General features: G+C 38.5%; 1 protein-coding gene across 5 annotated transcripts in view; it reads left to right on the forward strand.

Moving 5' to 3' along the window:
• Positions 1–23,105, forward strand: part of GK5 (glycerol kinase 5) — a 140,262-nt gene that overhangs the window by 18,494 nt on the left and 98,663 nt on the right. For all 5 annotated transcript variants that reach the window (XR_013447208.1, XM_036096346.2, XM_078070992.1 and 2 more), the window contains 6 exons: positions 4,292–4,385; positions 9,654–9,785; positions 14,981–15,056; positions 15,822–15,883; positions 15,971–16,044; positions 16,248–16,308. Coding sequence is in view for 4 of the 5 variants with exons in the window: in XM_036096346.2 (XP_035952239.1) it covers positions 4,292–4,385; positions 9,654–9,785; positions 14,981–15,056; positions 15,822–15,883; positions 15,971–16,044; positions 16,248–16,308 (499 nt within the window). In the remaining variant the exon portion in view is untranslated. The remainder of the gene's footprint in view (positions 1–4,291; positions 4,386–9,653; positions 9,786–14,980; positions 15,057–15,821; positions 15,884–15,970; positions 16,045–16,247; positions 16,309–23,105) is intronic.

Consider the following 23,105-nt stretch of genomic DNA (forward strand, 5'->3'; position numbering starts at 1 on the left):
CTGAAGAAATTAGTCACAATTTAAGGAACATTCGATTAATCTGTTAAAAACTAAAATTACACATTAAGATATAAAATTGCACAATATAAATAGTATAATTTAAACCTATATGATTCAGGATTCATGACATTTCCTAATAACCACTTTCAACTCCTTAATTACTGTCTCTTTCCTGTAAACAGCACCTCTCAGTTCTCAGCCTTATAAGTTATTAAGCAAGGTGCATTTTTATTTTTATTTTTACTTTTTTATTTTTTTTTAAAAGATTTTATTTACTTACTTGAGAGAGAGAGAGAGATAGCAAGAGAGAGCACGAGAAGCGGGGAGAGGAAGAAGCAGGCTCCCTGCTTAGCATGGAGCCCGATGCGGGACTCCATCCCAGGACCCTGGGATCACGACCTGAGCCGAAGGCAGACGCTTAACTGACTGAGCCACCCAGGCACCCCAAGGTGCATTTTTATATATTAAACTAACAAAAAGAAAAATCAGTCTGGGTGAGATTATGGCAGAAGTGTTTCACTTATGCCTTACTATCTTATTTTATAATATATTTGTTTTCATATAAAATTAATGTCTCCAAATAGTTATCAAGTATATCCAATGCTCCAGACACTCCCCAAAGCACCATCTGATACAGGCACTGTAGCTGAGAAGGCATTAAAAGTATTACAGTAGTCAATATGCAGTATTGGTTATAACATCAAATATTTCAGGTTTGGCCACATATGAGGAGCTGGAAAATTGTCTTACCTTTTGACTCAGTAATCTCACACTTAGGAGTGAGGGAGATTTGGGGGAAATAACCCAAAAGAAGCAACAGCAGCACGTCAAAATTTGGCCTTAGGAAATAGGGTCACTGCGGATGTAATTACTTAAATTAGGATGAGGTCATAATCAGTAGGGTGGATTTGTAATTCAGTATGACTAGTGTCCTCATACAAAGATGGCCACATGAAGACAGACACACAGAGAATGCCTTGTGGAGGAGGAGGAGGGTCGGAGTGATGCACCTATGAGTCAAGGAATGCCAAAGATTGCTGCAGACCACCAGAAACTTAGGATGAGGCAAGGAAGGATTCCCTTACAGGTTTCAGAGGGAGTTGGCCCTGGCAACACCATGATTTGGGATGTCTAGCCTCCAGAACTATGAGACAATAAACTGCTATTGTCTTAAGCCACATAGTCTGTGGTGCTTTGTTATGTCAGCCTAAGGAAACAAATACAATGGTCAATTGATTTTTGACAAGGGTGCCAAGACCAGGCAATGCAGAAAGAACCATCTTTTCAACGAATGATGCTGAGAAAACTGGATGTCCATATGCAAAATATGCATGTGGACCCTTACCTTACATCATATACAAAAATTAACTTAAAAAATGAATTGAAGACTAAATTTAAAAGATAAGAATACAAAACTCTTTTTTTTTGTGAAGATTTTATTTATTTATTTATTTGAGAGAGATACAGCGAGAGAGAGAACACAAGCAGAGGGAGTGGGAGAGGGAGAAGCCAGCTTCCCGCCGAGCAGGGAGCCTGATGTGGGACTCGATCCCAGGACCCTGGGACCATGACCTGAGCTGAAGGCAGACGCTTAACGACTGAGCCACCCATGTGCCCAAGACTATGAAACTCTTAGAAGAAAGCATACAGGAAAATTTTCATGGCTGTGGATGTAGGATTGATTTCTTAAATGGCACCAAAAGCACAGCTAACAAAACGAAACAAAAATAGATAAATTGAACTTCATCAATATCAGAAACTTATATGCATCAGAAAACACTATTAAGATATTTTCATATTTTTGACAATTTTTCTTTAATTTTCTTTTTTTTAAAGATTTTATTTATTTATTTGACAGAGAGAGAGAGATAGCGAGAGCAGGAACACAAGCAGGGGGAGTGGGAGAGGGAGAAGCAGGCTTCCAGCTGAGCAGGGAGCCCGATTCGGGGCTCGATCCCAGGACCCTGGGATCATGACCTGAGCCGAAGGCAGACGCTTAATGAATGAGCCACCCAGGCGCCCCTTCTTTAATTTTCTTAACTACTGAATTCCCCAAAGTATAAAAATTGCCCTAAATTTAATCATAAATAACAAGAAATAAAGCCATGTTGAAATTATTTTGACAGAATGTGCAATTTGCATTTTAAAAATGTGTCTGGAAAAATTTATAGTCATCGATATCTTAAATGTGCTGTAAGATTTCTGGAAACTGACTACAGCATGTAATATGGAAGGCGTGTATCTCGGTGTGCATCTTGGTGTGTTTGGTTTGTAATTTCATCTATAGGAAAATAGGAAAATCATTTCTCTGATTTGTACTAATGATAATGGTGACGGTTTGGATCACTGAAGGAAAAAGAAGTAAAACGTTCATGATGTAGGTGAATGCTGTGATTCTCATTAATAGAGGTGAAAAATGGGGGGAGGGAGGACACTATGAAGAGAGTAAAAAGAAAAACTCACATAATGGTAGAAAATATTTATTTGCAAGTCATGTATTTGATAAAGAATTAATATTTAGACTATATAAAGAACTCCTACAACTCAGCAGCAAAAAACCAAATAACCCAATTCATAAATGGACAGAGGACTGGAATAATATACAAATAGTCAATAAGCACATGGAAAGATGTACAATATCATTAGCCATTGGGGAAACACATATCAAAACCACAATGAGGTATCACTTCACACCCCCCAGGATGGCTATAATTTAAAAAATGGAGAATTACAAGTGTTGGCGAGGATGTGGAAACACTGGAACTCTTGTATACTGGTGGTGGGGATGTAAAATGGTGCAGCCAACTGTGGGGAAAAGTTCGGCAGTTCTTCAAAAAGTAGACTTACCACGTGACCCAGCAATTCTGATCCTAAGTATATGCCCAAAGGGACTGGAAACAGGGACTCAAACAGGTACAGCAGTGTTTATAGCAGCATTATGCACAGTGGCAAGAAGCTGGAAACAACCCAAATGTTAGGAAATAATGGTAACATAGAACATTGTGAACTGTACTTAATGCTACTGAACTGTGCGCTTCAACATGCTTAAAATGGCAAATTTCATGTTATGTATATTTTACCACAATTTTTTTTTTTTAAAGATTTATTTATTTATTTATTTGAGAGAGAGAGAATGAGAGAGCAAGCACATGAGAGGGGGGAGGGTCAGAGGGAGAAGCAGACTCCCTGCCGAGCAGGGAGCCCGATGCGGGACTCGATCCAGGGACTCCAGGATCATGACCTGAGCTGAAGGCAGTCGCTTAACCAACTGAGCCACCCAGGCGCCCTACCACAATTTTTAAAAAGAGAGAGAAGTCAAGGGGTAGAGAGTATGATAGGTCACAGGATGCAGGAAAGGAAGGAAGCCTGGGAGAGGTTGGTAGGAAGAATAGGGAATGTTTGAGGGATTAAAGGCTGCAGTGAGGTTGAAGGGAAGGCATTTAGAGAGGAAAATTGAGAGAACTGGAATAATAGCAAGAGGTGTTGACTAATATATTGGAATGTTAGAATTTCAGGAGTAGAATGTTTCCAGGTTCGTAAAGTTGAGGACATGCCCTTGAGTGTGGGCTGCTTAAGAAGTGTGGAAAAGGCCAGTCTACAGAATTGAACATGGTGAACCCACACAGGAGGGCACCTGGAAACAGGGTAGAAAGCAAGTCTGAGTTGGATGTCGAAGATTAGTAGATGTCAGTGGTCGAATCTGCAGGAGCCAAAAAGGGAAATGATTTATTTCTACTATATTTCTTAGTTCTGTACTTATATTGCAATGTTGACCCAGAGGTTGTTGAATTTCTTTTTATTGGACACATTTTGATAAGCCTGGTAGGTTGCCAATGGCTAAGCCAGTCATAAAGTTGAGAGATGTAGAAATAGGTTTAGGCAATATTTCAGCTCCTCTGTAGGTACACAGGTTTTGATTTGATTGTGTGTATCAGGTACAATGAAGGGGGAAAGCATTGGCTTCTTGTTTTTTAAAGTGTAAAAGCAAGTCTTTAACGGCCTTTTCATTAAATTTGTTTTGTTTTAGAAGCATTCACATTGTACTGCTTTAAAAAGTATATATTTTCCGTTAGAATTTGGTCTAGAATTTCATACTATGTATCATATTATAATTGTTACAAAATGTATTCAATTTATAAAATAAAAAGTCATTCAGCAAGCCCCATCTAATTAAATCATACTTTGAGATTCCAGTATGCCTCTAATTTTGTTTTCTGTTATGGCAGATCTTTTATTTAGTATAGCCTCTGATTTATAGTGAGTCGCAAAATACTGTTTTTGTCATTCTTAGGAAAACGGGAAATCACTTTCACAACTTCATTAGTTGGCAAGACCTAAGAGCTGTTGAACTTATAAAATCTTGGAATAATTCCCTCATAATGAAGGTAATCTTTTTCTTATCTTCTGTGGTTTGGATGTTACTATTTTCCCTGTAGATGTCCCTTAACTGTAGGCTTAAGTGTATAATCTCCCACCTGTACTGTTTCAGGACGTTGAGAAGAGAATACACATACGCACGCTCCTCACATCAGTGAAACTCCATAATAGTCACTCAAAAGCATATGAGGTAGACTCAAGTACTTAATTAATTACACTTCAGGAAACCCTGAGGAGGTTTAGGATGGCCCAGATGTTCTCAGGAGAGTGAGATAATTCATGTTGCCATTCTTGGAGAAATAGACAAGATGCAGACTATGTCCAGAAAAAATACAGAAATGTCCAAATTTCATCCTCTTTTGTTATAAAAGTGGAGAATGGCTATCGAGTTGGATAACTAGCTGACTGCCACGAGCTCTTAACCTGATGCCTACCACAGTGGTCACAAGTGACAAAGCTGATGACCATGATGATGACAGCAGTGGTGGTGGCAATGTACGTGTGGGATTGCTGAGTCAGAGGGTAAGACAATTTTCTAAACGTGGCCAAACCTGCAGTATGTGATGTTATAATCAATACTGCGCATTCCCTGTTGCATATTGCAATACTACGTGTTCGAATGCCGCACAGCTAAATGCCTCCTCAGCATAGAGTGCCTGTGGCAGATGGTGCTTCAGGGAGTATCTGGAGCATCGGTTTTACTCCAAAACTATTTGGAGACATTAATTTTATATGAAAACAAACATGAAGATATTATGGAATATATGCATGAGTGAAAGACACTTTTGCCATAATCTCACCTACATTGGTTTTTCTTTTGTTAGTTTAATATATGAAAATGCACCTTGCTTTAATAACTTGTAAGGCTGAGAACTGAGAGGTGCTGTTTACAGGAAAGAGAAATTAAGGAGTCAAAAATAATTATAAGGAAATGTCATGAACTTTGAATGGTATAATTTAAAATTATACTATTTATAATGTGTAATTCTGTATCTTAATGGATAATTTTAGTTTTTAATAGGTCAATTCATCAAACATTTCTTAGGTTAGTCAGTGAGGTATTCAAAACTTTTATTCCTTTAAAAATAAGTTTTGACTTTGAAAACATTTACTTCTGTAGGACAAACCTCAAATGTAAAACTGACTTCAAGCACAAAACTCGGCCTTTAAAGCACTTCATCTACTTGATATTGAGCATGCGCATGATGTAAGCTTTGGCTTCTCTTAGGAGAAAAATGTACACAGACTCTTGGAGTTTTTAGCACACATGATTCTGGGGCCTGTCTTGACACTGAGAGAACCGTTCCTACTCTGCACTCATCCTATACTGGATGCTTTTTTTTTTAAGCATTTTATTTTTAAGTAATCTCAACATGGGGCTCAAACTTACAACCCCAAGATCAATAGTTGCATGCTCCACCGTCTGAGCCAGCCAGGCACCCCTATGCTGGATGCTCATGGGTTAGTGATTGAGGCTCATGGAAGTGTTGAGGGTGTATATGCCAGAGATGAAACCAAAGTCATTCATTTAGCCAGTGCTAGCTCCAAGCAAACTGGTGAAGTATTTGATGTGTGTTGGCAGTCTCCTGGCACCATTGTTTTCCTCCAGTTCTTCCAGCACCCATGCTTCCTCTCACTCTTGTTCTGATTCTTTCTTAATGGTTGCTAAGGCTTCTCTTTGCTTTTAGCATAAAATCCCAACTCCTTACCATGGATTGGCCCTGTCTACAGCTCTGACCACTTCCCAGACCCTTCCTCCCTGAAGCTGCTAAGGATTCAGCTCCAGCTTTGCCAGGGTGGTTTTGTTCTTACAGCACCGAAGCTCTCTCTTACCTTAAGGCCTTCGTACCCTCAAGGGGCTCTCTCCACCATCATGACTGGATTCTTCTCATCTTCCCGGGGGCAGCTCATATGCTATCTCCTCTGTGTGAGCCCTTTCCTGCCATCCCATTTATAGAGTAGCGTGTCCGCACTTCTCAATCCAGTCTCTACCATACTGTCCTTTCTTTCACGGGACTTAGAACATTTCAAAGATTTTGAGACATACATTTTTTTAAATTGAAATTTTAATTGAGATAATTATAGATTCACATGCAGTTGTAAGAAATAATACAGGGATCCCTTATAGGCTTTGCAGTTTCTCTCAATGGTAACATTTTACAAAACTATACTATACTGTCACAACCAGGATATTGACATTAATACAATCTATAGATCTTATTCAGATTTCCCCAGTTTTACTTGTACTTCCGTGTGTGTGTGTGTTATAATTTCTGTACAGTTTTTTTCCTGTGTTCATGTATCCACCACCAGAATCAAGACGCTGAATAGTACCTTCATTACAAGGGTCCCTCATGTTGCTCTTTTATAACCACATCCTCTCTCTTCTGTGCACTCCCCACGCTCTTCCCATCCCTCGCTCCTTGCAACCACTAATCTGTCCTCCATTAAATATTTTTTCTCACTTCAAAAATATTATATACGTAGAGTGATGCAGTATAAAACCTTTTCGGGTTTGCTTTCTTCACTTAGTGTAATTCCCTGGAGAATCCAAGTTGTACGAGTATCAATAGCTTGTTTCTTTTTATTGCTGAGTTGTATTCAGTGGTACATATGCATCACCTGTTTAAGGACATCTGTGCAAATTCCAGTTTTTGGCTATTACAAATAGAGCTGTTTTGAAAATCTGTGTACAGAATTTTATGTGAACATAAGTTTTCATTTCTCTAGGATAATACCCCAGGGGTACAATTAATTGCTAGGTCAAATGGTAATTGCATGTTTTGTTTTATAAGAAACTGTCAGTCTTTTTCCAGAGTAGCTGCATCATTTACATTCTCACCAGCAATGTATGAATTATAAGACATACATTTCTTTTTTCCAATTTCAAAAGGGTGATTTTTTAAGAAGGATTTTTTTGTTTGTTTGTTTGGGTTTTTTTAGGGTGGTTTTTTTTTTTAAAGAATTTATTTTTAGGTATCTCTCCACCCAGTGTGGGGCATGAACTCACAACCCCAAGATCAAGAGTTGCGTGCTCTACCGACTGAGCCAGCCAGGCACCCCAAGCAGGATGTATTTTTAACCATTAATTTTTTAAAATCATTTTAACCATCAATTGTATCTTAGCATTATATCACAATTTAAATAGCAGGATTTCTTTCCTTTTTTTGGTGGCACATTTAATATTGGTTTATTTTACATTCAGTGTCTTTTTAGATTATTTCACTTATTGACTTGATTACTTGTCTGTCTCTTCCCACTAGAATGTAAATTTCAAGAAGGCAGAGATTCTGCCTATATTGTTCATTCTGCTTTCTCAAGGCCTAGCACAGTCCTTGGTACATAGAAGGTACTTAATAAATATTTGTTAAATGTAAAAACAAAATGTTAATTGTTCATATGTTGATTAAAAGTGCAGGTGTAAGAACTCTTCATACTTTTTGTATGCCTCCCCCAGGTATCTGTATTTTAATAGAAGATCACTGAAGGATATTAAATGTAATTTTTTTAATAGAGGAAAGTATAGTGTTCTTAGGAAGGAAGAACCTCTTTCAGTTTGAAGCATTCTTATCATATAACACAGCAGAAGGATTATGGGTGGTCATTTTATATACTTTCAGAAACTCTTATTTTTTAATAAACAGTGCAAAATATAAAGAAACACTGAAGGTTTGAAGGGTACAAACTTTCAGTTATAAGATGAATAAGGTCTGAGGATCTAATGTATAACATGATGACCATAGTTGATAACACTGTATTATATAATTGAGATTTGCTAAGAGTAGAACTTAAATGCTCTCACCAAAATGAAAAGGAAAAAAAAAATTAAAATGGGGCTCATTGTTCCAAAAAAAGGGACAAGACTGAAATGTAGAGAGAATTGAGTCTATACATTTTCTTGATTGTTGCATTTACTATTTTAATAAATAAACCAAAATCTTTAAATATATACATATATATATTTTTTAAATTTTTTTTAAAGATTTTATTTATTTATTTGACAGAGAGAGAGAGAGAGATCACGAGTAGGCAGACAGGCAGGCAGAGGGAGAGGGAGAAGCAGGCTCCCTGCTGAGCACAGAGCCCGATGTGGGACTCGATCCCAGGACCCTGGGATCATGACCTGAGCTGAAGGCAGATGCTTAACCATCTGAGCCACCCAGGCGTCCCTACATATATATTTTTTAAAATGTTTTAGAGAGAGAGAAAGCTCATGTGCGTGTGAGTGGGGAGGGAGGGGCAGAGGGAGAGGGAGAGAGAGAATCTTTTTTTTTTAAGATTTTATTTATTTGACAGAGAGAAAGAGAGAGCACAAGTAGGCAGAGAGGCAGGCGGAGGGAGAAGCAGGCTCTCTGCTGAGCAGGGAGCCCAATGCGGGACTCGATCTCAGGACCCCGGGATCATGACCTGAGCCGAAGGCAGATGCTTAAGTGACTGAGCCACCCAGGCGCCCCAGAGAGAGAAAATCTTAAGTAGGCTCCACACCCAGCATGGAGCCTGATGCAAGGCTTGATCTCACAACCCTGAGATCATGACCTGAGCCAAAATTGAGATGGATGCTTAACCGACAAAGCCACCCAGAGCCCCTTTAAATATATTTTTTTAGGGGAGGGGTGTGCAATAACAGAGGGAGGAAAATGCAAGTGAATATTTTGTAAAACATTAGTTTCAGAAGTTGAATTGTTCATCTGCATTCTTGTAGTAGGTGGCAGGATAAAGTTTTTGTTTTTGGTTTTTTGGTTTTTTTCTATGACAAACCTTAAAACTCAAAGCTAGTTTTCTGTGAAAGGCTTTTTCTTTTTAATTAAAGATTTTTCTTACTAAGAAGTAAATTTTAAACTATATATATTTCATCTTTGATTTAGATAAGTATAGATAGTATTAAATGAAATCATACATCCCAAATTTCAGGTACTTAAGATGTAGGGGAGTTTCCCTTATGGTTTAATACTAACTTCATTAAAAATATATTTCTAACCAGAATATAGCCTTCTTCCTTGACTCTCTACCTTTTATTTTAAAAGACTTTATCTTGAGCTTCTTGTGTTTGCTAAAGAAGGTCATAGTAGATGTGTTACATTTCATGTGTTAGAATACATATGTTAAAAATTGTCCACTTAGGGTAATACTGCTTTACTTTTCTTAAGTGCTAAAAACACTGTAAGTAGTTGAATTATTTGCTTGTTATTGGGTTTGTTTTCATATGTGTAGAATTAATATAGAAATATCAAACACCATTAAATGCGTTTTCCTAAAGTATCTTTTTTTTTTAATAGCTATTCCAGAGTTCCTGCCGAGTGCTGCACTTTTTCACTAGAAGTAAACGATTTTTAGCCGTCAGTTTGTTCAGTTTCACAAACCAGCATGTTTCTTTGAGACTGGCCTGGATTTTACAGAACCTGGTTGAGGTAAGGAAAGATTGTGTGTGTGTGTGTGTGTGTGTGTGTGTGTGTGTGTGTGTGTGTGTGTGTAGACTACAGGGAAGAAAAAAGTAAAGGAATAAAGATAGTAATTTGCTTATCTGAGGGAAAATTAACTATCCACTACATATTGGGATGGAGTACAGGAATCTTTAGTCTGTTTTTTTAAACCTTTTTATTGTAAGTCATAACACATACAGAAAACTGAACAAAACAAAAATTTACCACTCAGTGATACATTGTGGAGCAAACATCTGTGTAACACTACTTGAATCAAGAAATAGAACGTTGCGATACTGTGTATCACATTTTCTTTCCAATTTTACTTTTTAACTTGTGTTTTTTTTCTCAATACTATAGTTTTACCTGAGTTTTTTTGAATTTTGTATAAACGTGTAAATTAATTTTCTTATATTTTCATTTCTATTTAGTGTTCAATGTATGATTTTATCACTATCCATTTATCCATTCTGTTCATGTACATTTGAGTTATTTCTAGTTTGGGGCTATTATGAATAATGCTGTCTTTTGGGGTATATATAAAGGCATTTCTGCTGTATCTATATATGGGAATGGAATTTTTAGGGCATGAATGTGTATATATATATATATTTTTATTTTTCACTTTTAGTGGGTAATGTAAAAAAATTTCCCACAGTTTTTGATAATTTACATACCCACCATCAGTCAGTGAGAGGACTTCGTATTTCATGTACCCTCATAATTGGTATTATCAGGGTTTGTTTTTTAATTTTAGCCATTTTGGTAGGTAAATAGTGATCTCTCACTGTGATTTTAGATTGGGTAATAAAAAAAGAAGATTCACCTGTATGCCATCTACAGGAGAAACATTTCATTTATTTTTTTAAAGATTTATTTATTTGAGAGGGTGTGAGAGGAGGGAGAAGGAGAAGCAGACTCCCCGCTGAGCAGAGATCCTGATGTGATGACGGACTCGATCTCAGGACCCTGACCTGGACCAAAGGCAGACACTTAACCGACTGAGCCACCCAAGTGCCCCCAGAATATACATTCTTAAGTGCTCATGGAACTTTCTCCAGGATACATCACATGCTACACCATAATACAATCTTCAATAAATTTAAAAGGACTGAAATCATACAAGTATTTCTCTGATAACAAAGGAATGAAATTAAAAATAATTAACAGAAAGATGGGGGGCTGACTGGCTCAGTCAGTAGAGCATGTGACTTTTTTTTTAATTTAAGATTTTATTTATTTATTTGACAGAGAGACACAGCAAGAGATGGAACACAAGCAGGGGGAGTGGGAGAGGGAGAAGCAGACTCCCCGCTGAGCAGGGAGCCCGATGCAGGGCTCCATCCCAGGACTCTGGAATCATGACGTGAGCCGAAGGCAGACGCTTAACGACTGAGCCACCCAGGCGCCCCAAGCATGTAACTCTTGATCTCAGGGTTGTGAGTTCAAGCCCCACATTGGGTATAGAGATTACTTAAAAATAAAATACTTAAAAATAAAAAGAAAGAATTAGCAGAAAGAAATTTGGGAATTTCAAAAATAAATGGAAATCAAACTGTCCTTTTAAATAACCAGTGGGTAAAAGAAGAAATCCTAAGAGAAATTAGAAAATACTTTGAGATGAATGAAAATGAAAACACAGTATACCAAATCATGTGTTGCGGCAAGATCAGTGTTTAGATAGAAATTTATACGGGGCGCCTGGGTGGCTCAGTCGTTAAGCATTTGCCTTTGGCTCACGTCCTGGGATCGAGTCCCGCATCGGGCTCTCTGCTCCGCAGGAAGTCTGCTTCTCCCTCTCCCACTCCTCCTGCTTGTGTTCCCTCTCTCGCTGTGTCTCTCTCTGTCAAATAAATAAATAAAATCTTTTTAAAAAATATTTAAAAAAAAGAAATTTATAGCCAGACTATATTACATATAGAAATTATATTAACAAAGCATCTAACATTCTAACTTAAGACACTGGCAAAAGGTAGCAAACTGAACCCACAGTAGCAGAAGGGAAGAAATGTAAAGATTAGTGTGAAAATTAATGAAATACAGAATAGAAAAAACAGTTGAAAAAATCAACAAAACAATGGTTTTTCCATGTCTTTTTATTGCTTAGTAATGCATTTCTTTTTATCACTGATTAGTATTTCTTTGTCTAGATGTGTTTCGTTTATCTAATCACTTGTTGGAGGACATATTGTTGCTTCTAATTTTTGGCACTTACAAATAAAGTTGCTATAAACATTCGTGTACAGGTTTGTGTGTGTGTGTGTGTGTGTGTGTGTGTGTGTGTGTGTGTGTTTAATCAGAGAGAGAGTGAGCACAAGCAGAGGGAGAAGCAGGCAGCAGGCAGAGGGAGAAGCAGACTCCCCACTGAGCAGGGAGCCCGATGTGGGGCTCCATCCCAGGACCTTAGGATCATGACCTGAGCTGAAGGCAGCCGCTTAACCGACTGAGCCACCCAGGCATCCCTGTATACAGATTTTTGTGTAAACGTAAATTTCAGCTATTTTGGGTGAATACCTAGGTGTGCAGTTGCTGGATCAGATGATAAGACTATGGTTAGCTTTGTTAGAAAATGCCAAACTGTCTTCCAAAGTGGGTAGACCATTTTACATTTCTACCAACAATGAATGAGAGTTCCTGTTGCTCCACATCCTTGCTAACATTTGATATCAGGGTTTTGGATTTTAGCCATTCTAGTAGGTGTGAAGTAGTATCTCATTGATTTAATTTGTAATTCCCTAACATAACAATATGGTGTAGAAATATGACTTTTCTTTCCTTTTCTTCTTAAACATTGACAAGGACTTCTAGGATATAGTGCATGACTATTAATTCTAATAGCTGTAGCCTCATGGGCTCTGTCTTTCTCTCTCTCTTTTCTTTTTCATGTTCTCTTGTTTCCTTAGATGCCTGATTATTTAATTTCTTTTTAATTTAAGCTACTTAATGGATGTATGATTAACATACAAAAAGCTGAAAATATTTAGTATATATAACTTGATGCGTTTGATGAGCTTGGTTACTTATTTGTATGCATGTGTATGTATATCAGCTAGACATTGTATTTGCAAAATTATGTGTAGAAATTATGAGAGCCTTAACATTAACACTATCTTGCTCTGGACAGGAATTATGTTTGTTTCTTCCATTCTTCTAGGCACCAGGATTACATCAATCCAGTTTAATGACTGAGGTGATTCAAAACTGAGCTGCATTTCCTATGAGAGCCTGTCTTTCTAGTTTACCCTTACTCATAGGGTAGAGCCATTTGGAGTCTTAACCCAAAGCAAGGAGGATTGACCTTGATCCTAATCTGAGCCCTAATACTGACTCTGTGTCTTTGTAGCCTCATATGGACCTACTCCCTATCAGAGGACCTGGCTGTCAAATGTTTTTTGAATGAACAGATGAACTTACTACTTGTCAGGCATTGTTGCTGCTTACTGAAATACAGATTAACCTTTCTCTAATCTGGAACAAATTTTAGAATCACAATTTCTAAATTTAAAAAGAGTTCGAAATAAAGTAATACTACTTTAAGCACTCCCTATGTAAGTGATATAAAGCTTGAATGGATTCTTCAAAATATTTGTTATAAATAATCTACAATGACTTCTTTTTTGGAACTTATGTCATGTGTTTTCATTTTATTGATCTTTTCTACTGTTGAAATAGAATTCATCCTTAAATATATTCATTTGCTGTTCTTTTTGTCTCATTTATTTAGGAGATATGTTTTAAGCATCTGCTATATGGCAGGAACCCTCCTCGGTGTTGGGCTTATAATTTAGTTTCTGCTCTTAAGGATCTTAGGGTCTAACAGGGAGGTAGTGACGTGAGATAAGGGCTATCTGGAAGATTCCCATAGAGTGTCGGCTTGGGCAAATCCAGGAACTGCTAGTCTTGAAGGACAAATAAGAGTTGGAGAGGTGGTGAAAAATGATGTAGGGCGTTGTTTCCACTATGTTAGTAATATATCAGGGCGCCTTGAGATATTACTCAGTTGGTAAGCATGCAACACTTAAGCTCGAGTCGTGACTTTGCCCCCAACGTTGGGTGTAGAGCCTATTTTAAAAAATAATAATGGAGACGCCTGGGTGGCTCAGTCATTAAGAGTCTGCCGTCAGCTCAGGTCATGATCCTAGGGTCCTGGGATGGAGCCCCTCATCGGGCTCCCTGCTCAGCAGGAAGCCTGCTTCTCCGTCTCTCACTCCCCCTGCTTGTGTTCCCTCTCTCACTGTGTCTCTCTCTGTCAAATAAATAAAAATCTTTAAAAAAAATAAAATTAAATTAAAAAATAATAATGATATCTCAACAATCATTTCATTGTCTCTATTAGCTATTTAAAGAGGTTGTGATATGTTTGTTTGCTTTGGCATGCTTTATGCTAAGGGTTAGCACATTTTTTCTGTAACATGCCAGATAGTCATAATTTAGACTTGGAAAACTACTCTGCCATTATAGTGTGAAAACAGCCATAAATAATACATAAATAGGTGAGCATGGCTATGCTCCAGTAACATTTTATTTATAGACCCTGAAATATGAATTTCATTTACTTTTTGTATGTTACAAGGTATTCTTTTTTAAAAATCAATTATAAAATTTAAACACCATTCTTAACTTGCTGTACAGAAATAAGCAGTGGGTTGGATTTGAACTGTGATCATAGTATACCATCCCCTGTTTTATTTATTTATTTTTTTTTTTGAAGATTTTATTTATTTATTTGAGAGAGAAAGCATGAGAGGGGAGAGGGTCAGGGGGAGGAGCAGACTCCCTGCCGAGCAGGGAGCCCGATGTGGGACTTGATCCCGGGACTCCGGGCTCATGACCTGAGCCGAAGGCAGTTGCTTAACCACTGAGCCACCCAGGCGCTCCATCCCCTGTTTTAGACTTTATGTAGACATATCCATATGTCTAAATTAAAAATAGGTATATTTACTTTCTTTTTTCATCACAAAAGTAACACATGTTTCTTGTAAAATTAAAGCCTTTTATACCTTATAGTAATTGCTTAGAACTGTTTGGAGTATATTTTAAAAATAGTTTATATACACACACACACACACACATATTCATTCTTATCAAAAAATGGGATTTTATTGTATTTACTGATCGGCACTTAATTATGCATTTCCTAATTTAGCCTTTTTGAGTCAGTTTTGTGATGTTATGTTTTCTAGGTGCAAAAGGCAATTGAAGAAGATAATTGCTGCTTTGGGACTATTGATACCTGGTTATTACATAAGCTCACAAAAGGTAAAGATGATCTGATAGATCTATCTTAAGTAACTGAAATTTGACTGATAGAAAAGATTCACCTAAAAAAAGTGGAAGTTACTTTTTTTTTCCTTCCTTTGTCCCAAACATACTGCTCCTTGGTACCCTAGTAACTACATGTTATAGTAAAGCTAGATAAATTTTAGATTTGTAAGAGGAGGGCGATTTTTAAATTATGATCAGAACTCAAACAGAAGGCAGAGGAACAGTCTTAATTTCAAAAGTGTTAAGACTCAAGTTCGGTAACAAATTTGCCACTTTGCAGCTGGGTAACTATAGGCAATCATAATGCATCTGTGAACCCCTTTCCTTATCTTTAAACTGGGGATCAGAGTGCCTAGGTGACAGTTGGTTAAGCTCTGACCCTTGGTTTTGGCTCAGGTCATGATCTCAGGGTCATGAGATTGAGCCCTGAGGTCAGTCTCTATGCTCCGTGGAGAGTTGGCTTGAGATTCTCTCCCTCTGTTCCTGCCCCAACTCCCGTGCTCTCTCTCTTTCAAATAAATAAATCTTTAAAAGAAATAACAAAATAAACTGGGGATCACGATGTGACAATGTATATGAAAGTGCTTTTGTAAACTATAAACGTTCAAAAAGATTAAGTGGGAAATTGCTTTGGAGACTTTGCACTGGAAATATACATTTTGGAATGAATTTGAGGCCAGACAAAGGTTTAGATTATAAACTAGGGACAGTTGTTGATTGATACTACTTGATAATACATTATTTACAATGTAAATTTAGGTTCTGTATTTGCCACGGATTTTTCAAATGCCAGTGCAACTGGACTATTTGACCCTTTTAAGGTAAAGTTGTTTTTTTTTTTTCCCCTTTTGAATCACTGATTTTTGTATAATTTAGCTTGGATTCTGATGACACATTTTTATGCTTAGATGTGTTGGAACCGGCTCCTTACTTCCATGCTTTCGATACCACTGTTTATCCTGCCTCCTGTGAGGGATACGAGGTAATGATGAACATCAGATATAGAAACCAGCAAAATTGTCCCTGAATTCATTTTGCCTTAGTGGGGAAAGCATTTTATTATTTGTTTGACATCCTTGTATGTTCATTATATAACATTTTGGTCTATGTGAAAATCAGTTTGCTGAATTTTAGTATTAATATTTCTAGAGCTATGACTCACTTTTTAATCAATTTTATTTGAAGCCACAATTTTGGATCAGTGGATGAAGAGTTATTTGGTGTCCCTATACCAATAGCGGCCTTGGTAAGTAGAAAACTCAAGGGTTTCTCCATGCATAGTATAAACTAAATAATGTATATGAATAGTTGGGATTAGATTTAAGAGACATGAGAGGTCCTTGCAGAATAAAATTAAAGTATTTTTTTCTTTTTAAGTTAAAATCTAAAAAATTAGATTTTTGCTAATAATTTTTTTTTTTTTAAGATTTTATTTATTTATTTGAGAGAGAGAATGAGAGAGAGAGAGAGAGCATGAGAGGGGGAGGGTCAGAGGGAGAAGCAGGCTCCCTGCCGAGCAGGGAGCCCGATGCGGGACTCGATCCCGGGACTCCAGGATCATGACCTGAGCCGAAGGCAGTCGCTTAACCAACTGAGCCACCCAGGCGCCCATAATAATTTATACTCCTGGATGCAATCAGGAGTATTTTCTGTATCCCGGAAAGGAGACCACAGGGCCACTCTTCTGACATGAAAGCTCTAATCTTTTCTGACTTCCGTATATATTGTTTTTCAGAAAACTGTTAAGTTTTTTTAAAATGTTGTATTCTGAGTAATGTGTGGTTTATATTTGATACTCTGAGACAAAAAAACAGGGATAGGGCCGTTGCTTAGTTTGTATTTGATACAATATAACCAAACAATGACAAGGCCCTTTAAAGTAAATAAAATGTTGTATTTCTATTTTATAAGATCCTTAGCCAGCATATACTAGTAGAGAAACTGTAGAAGAGTGAAAAATTAGCTCTTTCAGGTTTTTGAGGTTCTTTCTTGATTGTACTCTTTCTGTCTGGATGAAAGATCTAGAACTTAGAGAATCTCAAGGATTTGCCACCTGGTTGAGGGGCTCTATGGAAACTCTGACCTTGACTTTGATTTCCTGTAATAGCTTACACAGGACGTATAGACCATCTTTCCCTAGTTGGATGATTGCCACAGTAGGTGGAGAAATCAGATAATCCCACGTTACAAATTCCTCATCATTTAGAGAGGATCAGTCTTATTCAATTTAATGGTAGGCTCAGGTTTAGATAAAGGTATGGCTGGAACAATTGAAGTGTAGTGACAAAGTGTTCTTTAGATGAGTTTCGGTCCTTAAAATATTTCTTTACATTGTTAAAAAGAAGGGTGCCTGGCTGGCTCTCTCGGTGGAGCATGTAACTCTTGATCTTGGGATTATAAATTCGAGCCCCACATTGGGTGTAGAGATTACTTAAAAATAAAATCTTTAAAAAAAAAAGAAAGAAAGAGAAAGAAAACAACAGGCCTAAAATGGCAGCCTGAGTTAGTAAACCAAGACTTAATACCTTCCCTAACTACAGTTTCAACCCCCCAGAAATGTAACCCTTAAACCAGTCAACATGGGAATTTTTCATCAGCACTAGGAAATTTTCTGATAGGCCCCTTCCATTCCCCTTAGGAGGGCAACCTTATCTAAAACAATGGATTTTTTTTGCTAATAATTTCCTTTTTCCCATTCCCAATCTACCTTTAAAAATCTTTCCTTTTCTGGGGCACCTGGGTGATTTGGTCGGTTAAGTGACCAACTCTTGATCTCAGCTCAGGTCTTGATCTCAGGGTCATGAGTTCAAGCGCCACACTGGGCTCCACGCTGGGCATGGAGCCTACTCTAAAAAAAAAAATCTTTCCTTTTCTGTAGCTCTTTGGAAGTCCCCATACTTGCTAGATGGGATGCTGCCTGATTCATGAATTGATTAATAAAGCCAATTAGATCTTTAAAATTTTACTCAGTTGGGGGTGCCTGGGTGGCTCAGTTGGTTAAGCGTCTGCCTTCAGCTCAGGTCATGATCTCAGGGTCCTGTGATTGAGCCCCGCATCAGGCTCCCTGCTCGGCAGGGAGTCTGCATCTCCCTCTGCCCCTCCCCACCGCTTATGCGCTCTCTCTCTCTCTCTCTGTCATTCTCTCTAAAATAAATAAAATCTTTAAAAAAAGAAAGAAAAGAGAAGAAAATTTGCTTGGTTGAATTTTTGTTATTTAACAGATTTGGTGGCAGGCAGCAACAAGATCCAAAGTGAACTTCCAGCAGCATTTGGGGACAATGAGAAATACAGGCATGGTACCCCATGAACCCTTTGAATGCATGTGTTTCTCACTGCTCCTGAGGGCTGTGGGTAAATTCTCTCTTGGTTCTGAGCTCCACTCTTTGTTCATTTAAGCTCCCCCAATCTAATTGGCTTTCCTTTACAGCCTGAGCTGCCAGATGGTTATGCCTAGAGCTGGTTTTGCCTAGAGTCCCACTGAGCTGGCAAAGTGTCTGCCCAAAGCCAAATCCCTAGCCTTTCAGACCACAGTTCCCCTGGAATTGCTGGAAAACCCCAGCAAGGTTCCACAAGAATTGTTTGTGGTGAGCACAGGGCCTTCTCTTGGCGGAGACACAGTAACATCTCTTGGTTGTTGCTTATACATTAAGGTGCACATATTTGTCTTGTTTTGTCTAGATAAAGGCCATTGGTAAGAGGGATCTCAGAGACCAAAAAACTGGAAAAATTGGTAGGCACAGGGTGAGCATTTGAAGGCTATTAGAGCTCTTGCCACCTCAAGAAAATAGAGTAAGTTGGGGCTCCTGGGTGGCTCAGTTGGATAGTGTCTGCCTTCGGCTCAGGTCATGATCCCAGGGTCCTGGGATCGAGCCCCACATCGGGCTCCCTGCTCCGCGGGAAGCCTGCTTCTCCCTCTCCCACTCCCCCCTGCTTGTGTTCCCTCTCTCACTGTGTCTCTCTCTGTCAAATAAATAAATAAAATCTTTAAAAAGAAAAGAAAAGAAAAGAAAATAGAGTAAGTTGATCACAGAATGGGTTAGATTGATAGAAGTTCACCCACCAACCTCAAGAAAACCTCTGTACTGTAAAACATATAAGATCCCCAACCCAGTGGCCCATCCCTGGCATTAGCTTGGCTCTGAGAACTCCAAAGTCTTAGCTAATGAAATCCTTAAATTCTAAAGAGTCAAGCATGCCACCTTCCAGCACACCTGCTTATTTTATGTCTAAGAACTATAGTCCTAGAAGTTGTAGATATCTTGCAAAAGTGGCAAAATCTTACTAAGCTTGTTTTGCGTCCTGAGGAACTTGGCTCAGTAACTGTCAGGTTGAGGGTCCCCAAATAAGGCCAGACAGAAATATGAGTTGCACCCCATTTGCAGCTAAATACGGCTGGACAGAAATGTGGGTTAACTCCATTTGTGCCTAGAATCCTACCAAACTGCTTCAGCCTTCAAGGGAATTACAACCTAGAAATACAGTGGTCGTTATGGGGACCGTTCCAATTAGATAAAATCATTTAAGAAGTACACTTGAAAGCAAGGATTCCCAAATTAAACAGAATGAGATACCTGTTTTAATTGGCAAGCAGAAGCCTCCAAAAGGTTTTAAAATTCCCACATTGTTTCATTAGACTCATTGCGAAAGGCTAGTGAAAAATTAAAGAGAGAAGAGGTACCCAAAACAAAAGACTCTAAGACTGACATAACTCCTGCTGCTCCCAGCTCCCCTCTCTCCCCCTTGGAGTACTTGTTCTACTAATCCTCTGTCTCACTTGGTTTTCCACTCTGAGAAGACTCCACAACCGTAAACAAAACTTCACCACGTTAACGGCCTTACATACACCCCTGTATTTACCTTCATAGGAGGACCCCTACATGGGCCCCTCCCAGAGTTGTTGAAACAGGGAGATTTTTCTGGTAAAACTGCTGTGTTCTTTCCTTAAACAGCCAAGGGGAAACTCTGGTAGATACCAGAGACTGCAGAGGGGATCTGGGAAAAACTGGCAGAAGCCAGCAAAGGGTGAAAATTCTTACCAGAATCAGTTCCTTTCAAGTCTCTTGTCTGGGGGCGCCTGGGTGGCTCAGTCATTAAGCGTCTGCCTTCAGTCAGGTCATGATCCCAGGGTCCTGGAGTCGAGCCCTGCATCAGGCTCCCTGCTCCGCGGGAAGCCTGCTTCTCCCTTTCCCACTCCCCCTGCTTGTGTTCCCTCTCTCACTGTGTCTCTCTCTGTCAAATAAATAAATAAAGTCTTTAAAAAAAAAAAAAAACAACTCTTGTCTGTAGTACCCAGTCTAGAGAGGAAAATAAAATTTTGCATTGTCCCTTCCTTTCCAAATCCAGACCCATTGGCTTATTGATCCTTTCTCTCCCAGAGATACCTATTGCCTTCTCATTTGTCTAGTTTTGCATAACTGGGCTTGGCTTTCTGTCCACATGGGACATGCAGGTTTTGGTTCTTTGGCTATCATTTGGAGTGACTCTAGATCTTGGGAAGGTGGTATCCTTTGCACCGTTTTGGGGGACCCCTCTTACACCCATGGGGTGTTATTCAGTACCACCAGAAATACTTAAAATTAGAACCATGTCCCCAGGGGAAAAAGAAGCAAACTGAGAATAATAGAGTTGAATAGGTAGCTCAACCTATTATGTCATTTAAGTTACAACCCAGTTCTTGGAGGAATTGAAAGCAATTGTCCTTATCTTGCAATCTTTATAAAACTAAAACTTTGGCTCTAGAGGCAGTTCAAAGTTTACCTATTTCTTCACCAATCCCAAAACTTCCCCTGTTTATCTCAAATGGATTGTAAATTTTTGGCTCTAGGAAACCAAAGTCCTTCTTAGAGGAACTTGCATTCTTTTCCTGTCCCTTAAAGTTATACATCTTATCATGTCTTAGAAATGTAAGCACAGGGCGCCTGGGTGGCTCAGTTGGTTAAGCGACTGCCTTCGGCTCAGGTCATGATCCTGGAGTCCCTGGATCGAGTCCCGCATCGGGCTCCCTGCTTCTCCCTCTGACCCTCCCCCATCTCATGTGCTCTCTCTCTCTCATTCTCTCTGTCTCAAATAAATAAATAAAATCTTTAAAAAAAAAAAAAAAAGAAATGTAAGCACAGCCCACAATTACCAGAGAATGAGAGAAAAAAAGGGAAAGAAGCCTTTTTTTTTTTTTTTTAGATTTTATTTATTTATTTGAGTGAGAGAGTGCACAAGAGGGGATAGGGTCAGAGGGAGAAGCAGACTCCCCACTGAGCAGGGAACCCGATGCAGGACTCAATCCTGGGACTCCAGGATCATGACCTGAGCCGAAGGCAGTCGCTTAACCAACTGAGTCACCCATGTGCCCCTGGAAAGAAGCCTTTTTTTTTTTTTTTTTAAAGATTTTATTTATTTATTTGACAGAGAGAGACACAGAGAGAGAGGGAACACAAGCAGGGGGAGTGGGAGAGGGAGAAGCAGGCCTCACGCCAAACAGGGAGCCCAATGTGGGACTCGATCCCAGGACCCTGGGATCATGACCTGAGCCGAAGGCAGACGCTTAACGACTGAGCCACCCAGGTGCCCCAAGAAGCCTTTTTAAAATACAAACCTCCAAAAGAGCTCTTTTCTCAAACTATAGCACTACCTCCTTAAGATTAATCCTAGGGACAAATACAAATCTTAAAAATCTTCTCCACAAATATTAGTAACTATAGGGTCTTCGTGTGCATTTGTCTCTCTCTCTCTCTGTGTATAGTAAATGTGAGATATTTTTCTACCTCTGGATGGCATTGCTAAAATTAATTTGTAAAAGAGTTTTATTTACTTGGTTTGAAGGCAAACACTGGTAAGGATTAGACATTCTAAAACTCTCAGAAAGAAACCAACCCAAATGTTTTGTCAAGTTCACACAATCTGGATAAATATTTGATACGAAAGCTACTTTAAGTTTGTTGGTTTAATTAAAGTAGACATATCTTAGGGTGGCACAGTCGGTTAAGCGACCAACTCTTGGTTTCAGCTCAGGTCATGATCTCAGAGTTGTGTGATCTCAGAGTTGTGGGATCGAGCCCCACATTGGGCTCCACGCTCGCGTGGAGTCTGCTTGAAATTCTCGCTCCCTCTCCCCCTGCTCCTCCCACTTGTGCGCACGCTTTCTCTCTCTCTGTCTCTCTAAAATAAATAAATCTTTAAAGAATATTAAAGTAGACATGTCTTTAGAGTTATCAGCATTAAAATTAAAACTTTTATTCTGCCTTAGTTCACTTAAAGTCAAATAAGGTAATATCTCTGTTACAAATTTAAAAAAAATAGCTTGGCGGGGGCACCTGGGTGGCTCAGTCGGTTGGGCATCCGACTCTTGATCTTGGCTCAGGTCATGATCTTGGTGTCGTGAGATTGAGCCCCACATCAGGCTCTCCACTCAGCGTAGAGTCTGCTCAAGATTCTCTCTCTCGCTCTCCTTCTGCCCCTCCCCTACTATCTCTCTCTCAAATAAATAAATTAAAAAAAAAATAGCTTGGAAGAATGACCGACTTTGATGTCTCATGAAGGTTTTATGGGTAATTATTAAGAACAAGTAAATAGATATAAATAAAATAAAAAATTTAGGTAATCTTTTAAATAGTCTCCCAAATCTTTTTTGGTAACCTAAAACCGTAAAGTTTTTCTAAGTTAGGTTAAGTAATGAATTAAGTTGAATTCATTAAATATCTATATCATTTGTAAATAAGATGAAATACTAAAACATCAATTGCTAAACATAGGTTTATCTTGTGGTGCCTAGCTGGTTTAGTGTAACATGCGACTTTTGATCTCAGGGTTTGTAAGTTCGAGCCCTACATTAGGTGTAGAGTTTACTTACAAATAAAAAATCTTGAAAAAAAAAAAAAAGAAATATCTACTTGCAGCTTCTTATTACAGAAAAACTAAAATACATTTTGGATATGTTAGTGCTACATTGGAAAATTAAAGACATATGCTTCTAAAAATTATAAAATGTATTTATAAATTTGCCAATCTAAAGAATGCTGGTATAACAGACAGTTCCCATTTGCTTAACAC

Source organism: Halichoerus grypus, chromosome 1 (assembly GCF_964656455.1).
Source record: "Halichoerus grypus chromosome 1, mHalGry1.hap1.1, whole genome shotgun sequence".
NCBI classification, from domain to species: domain Eukaryota; kingdom Metazoa; phylum Chordata; class Mammalia; order Carnivora; family Phocidae; genus Halichoerus; species Halichoerus grypus.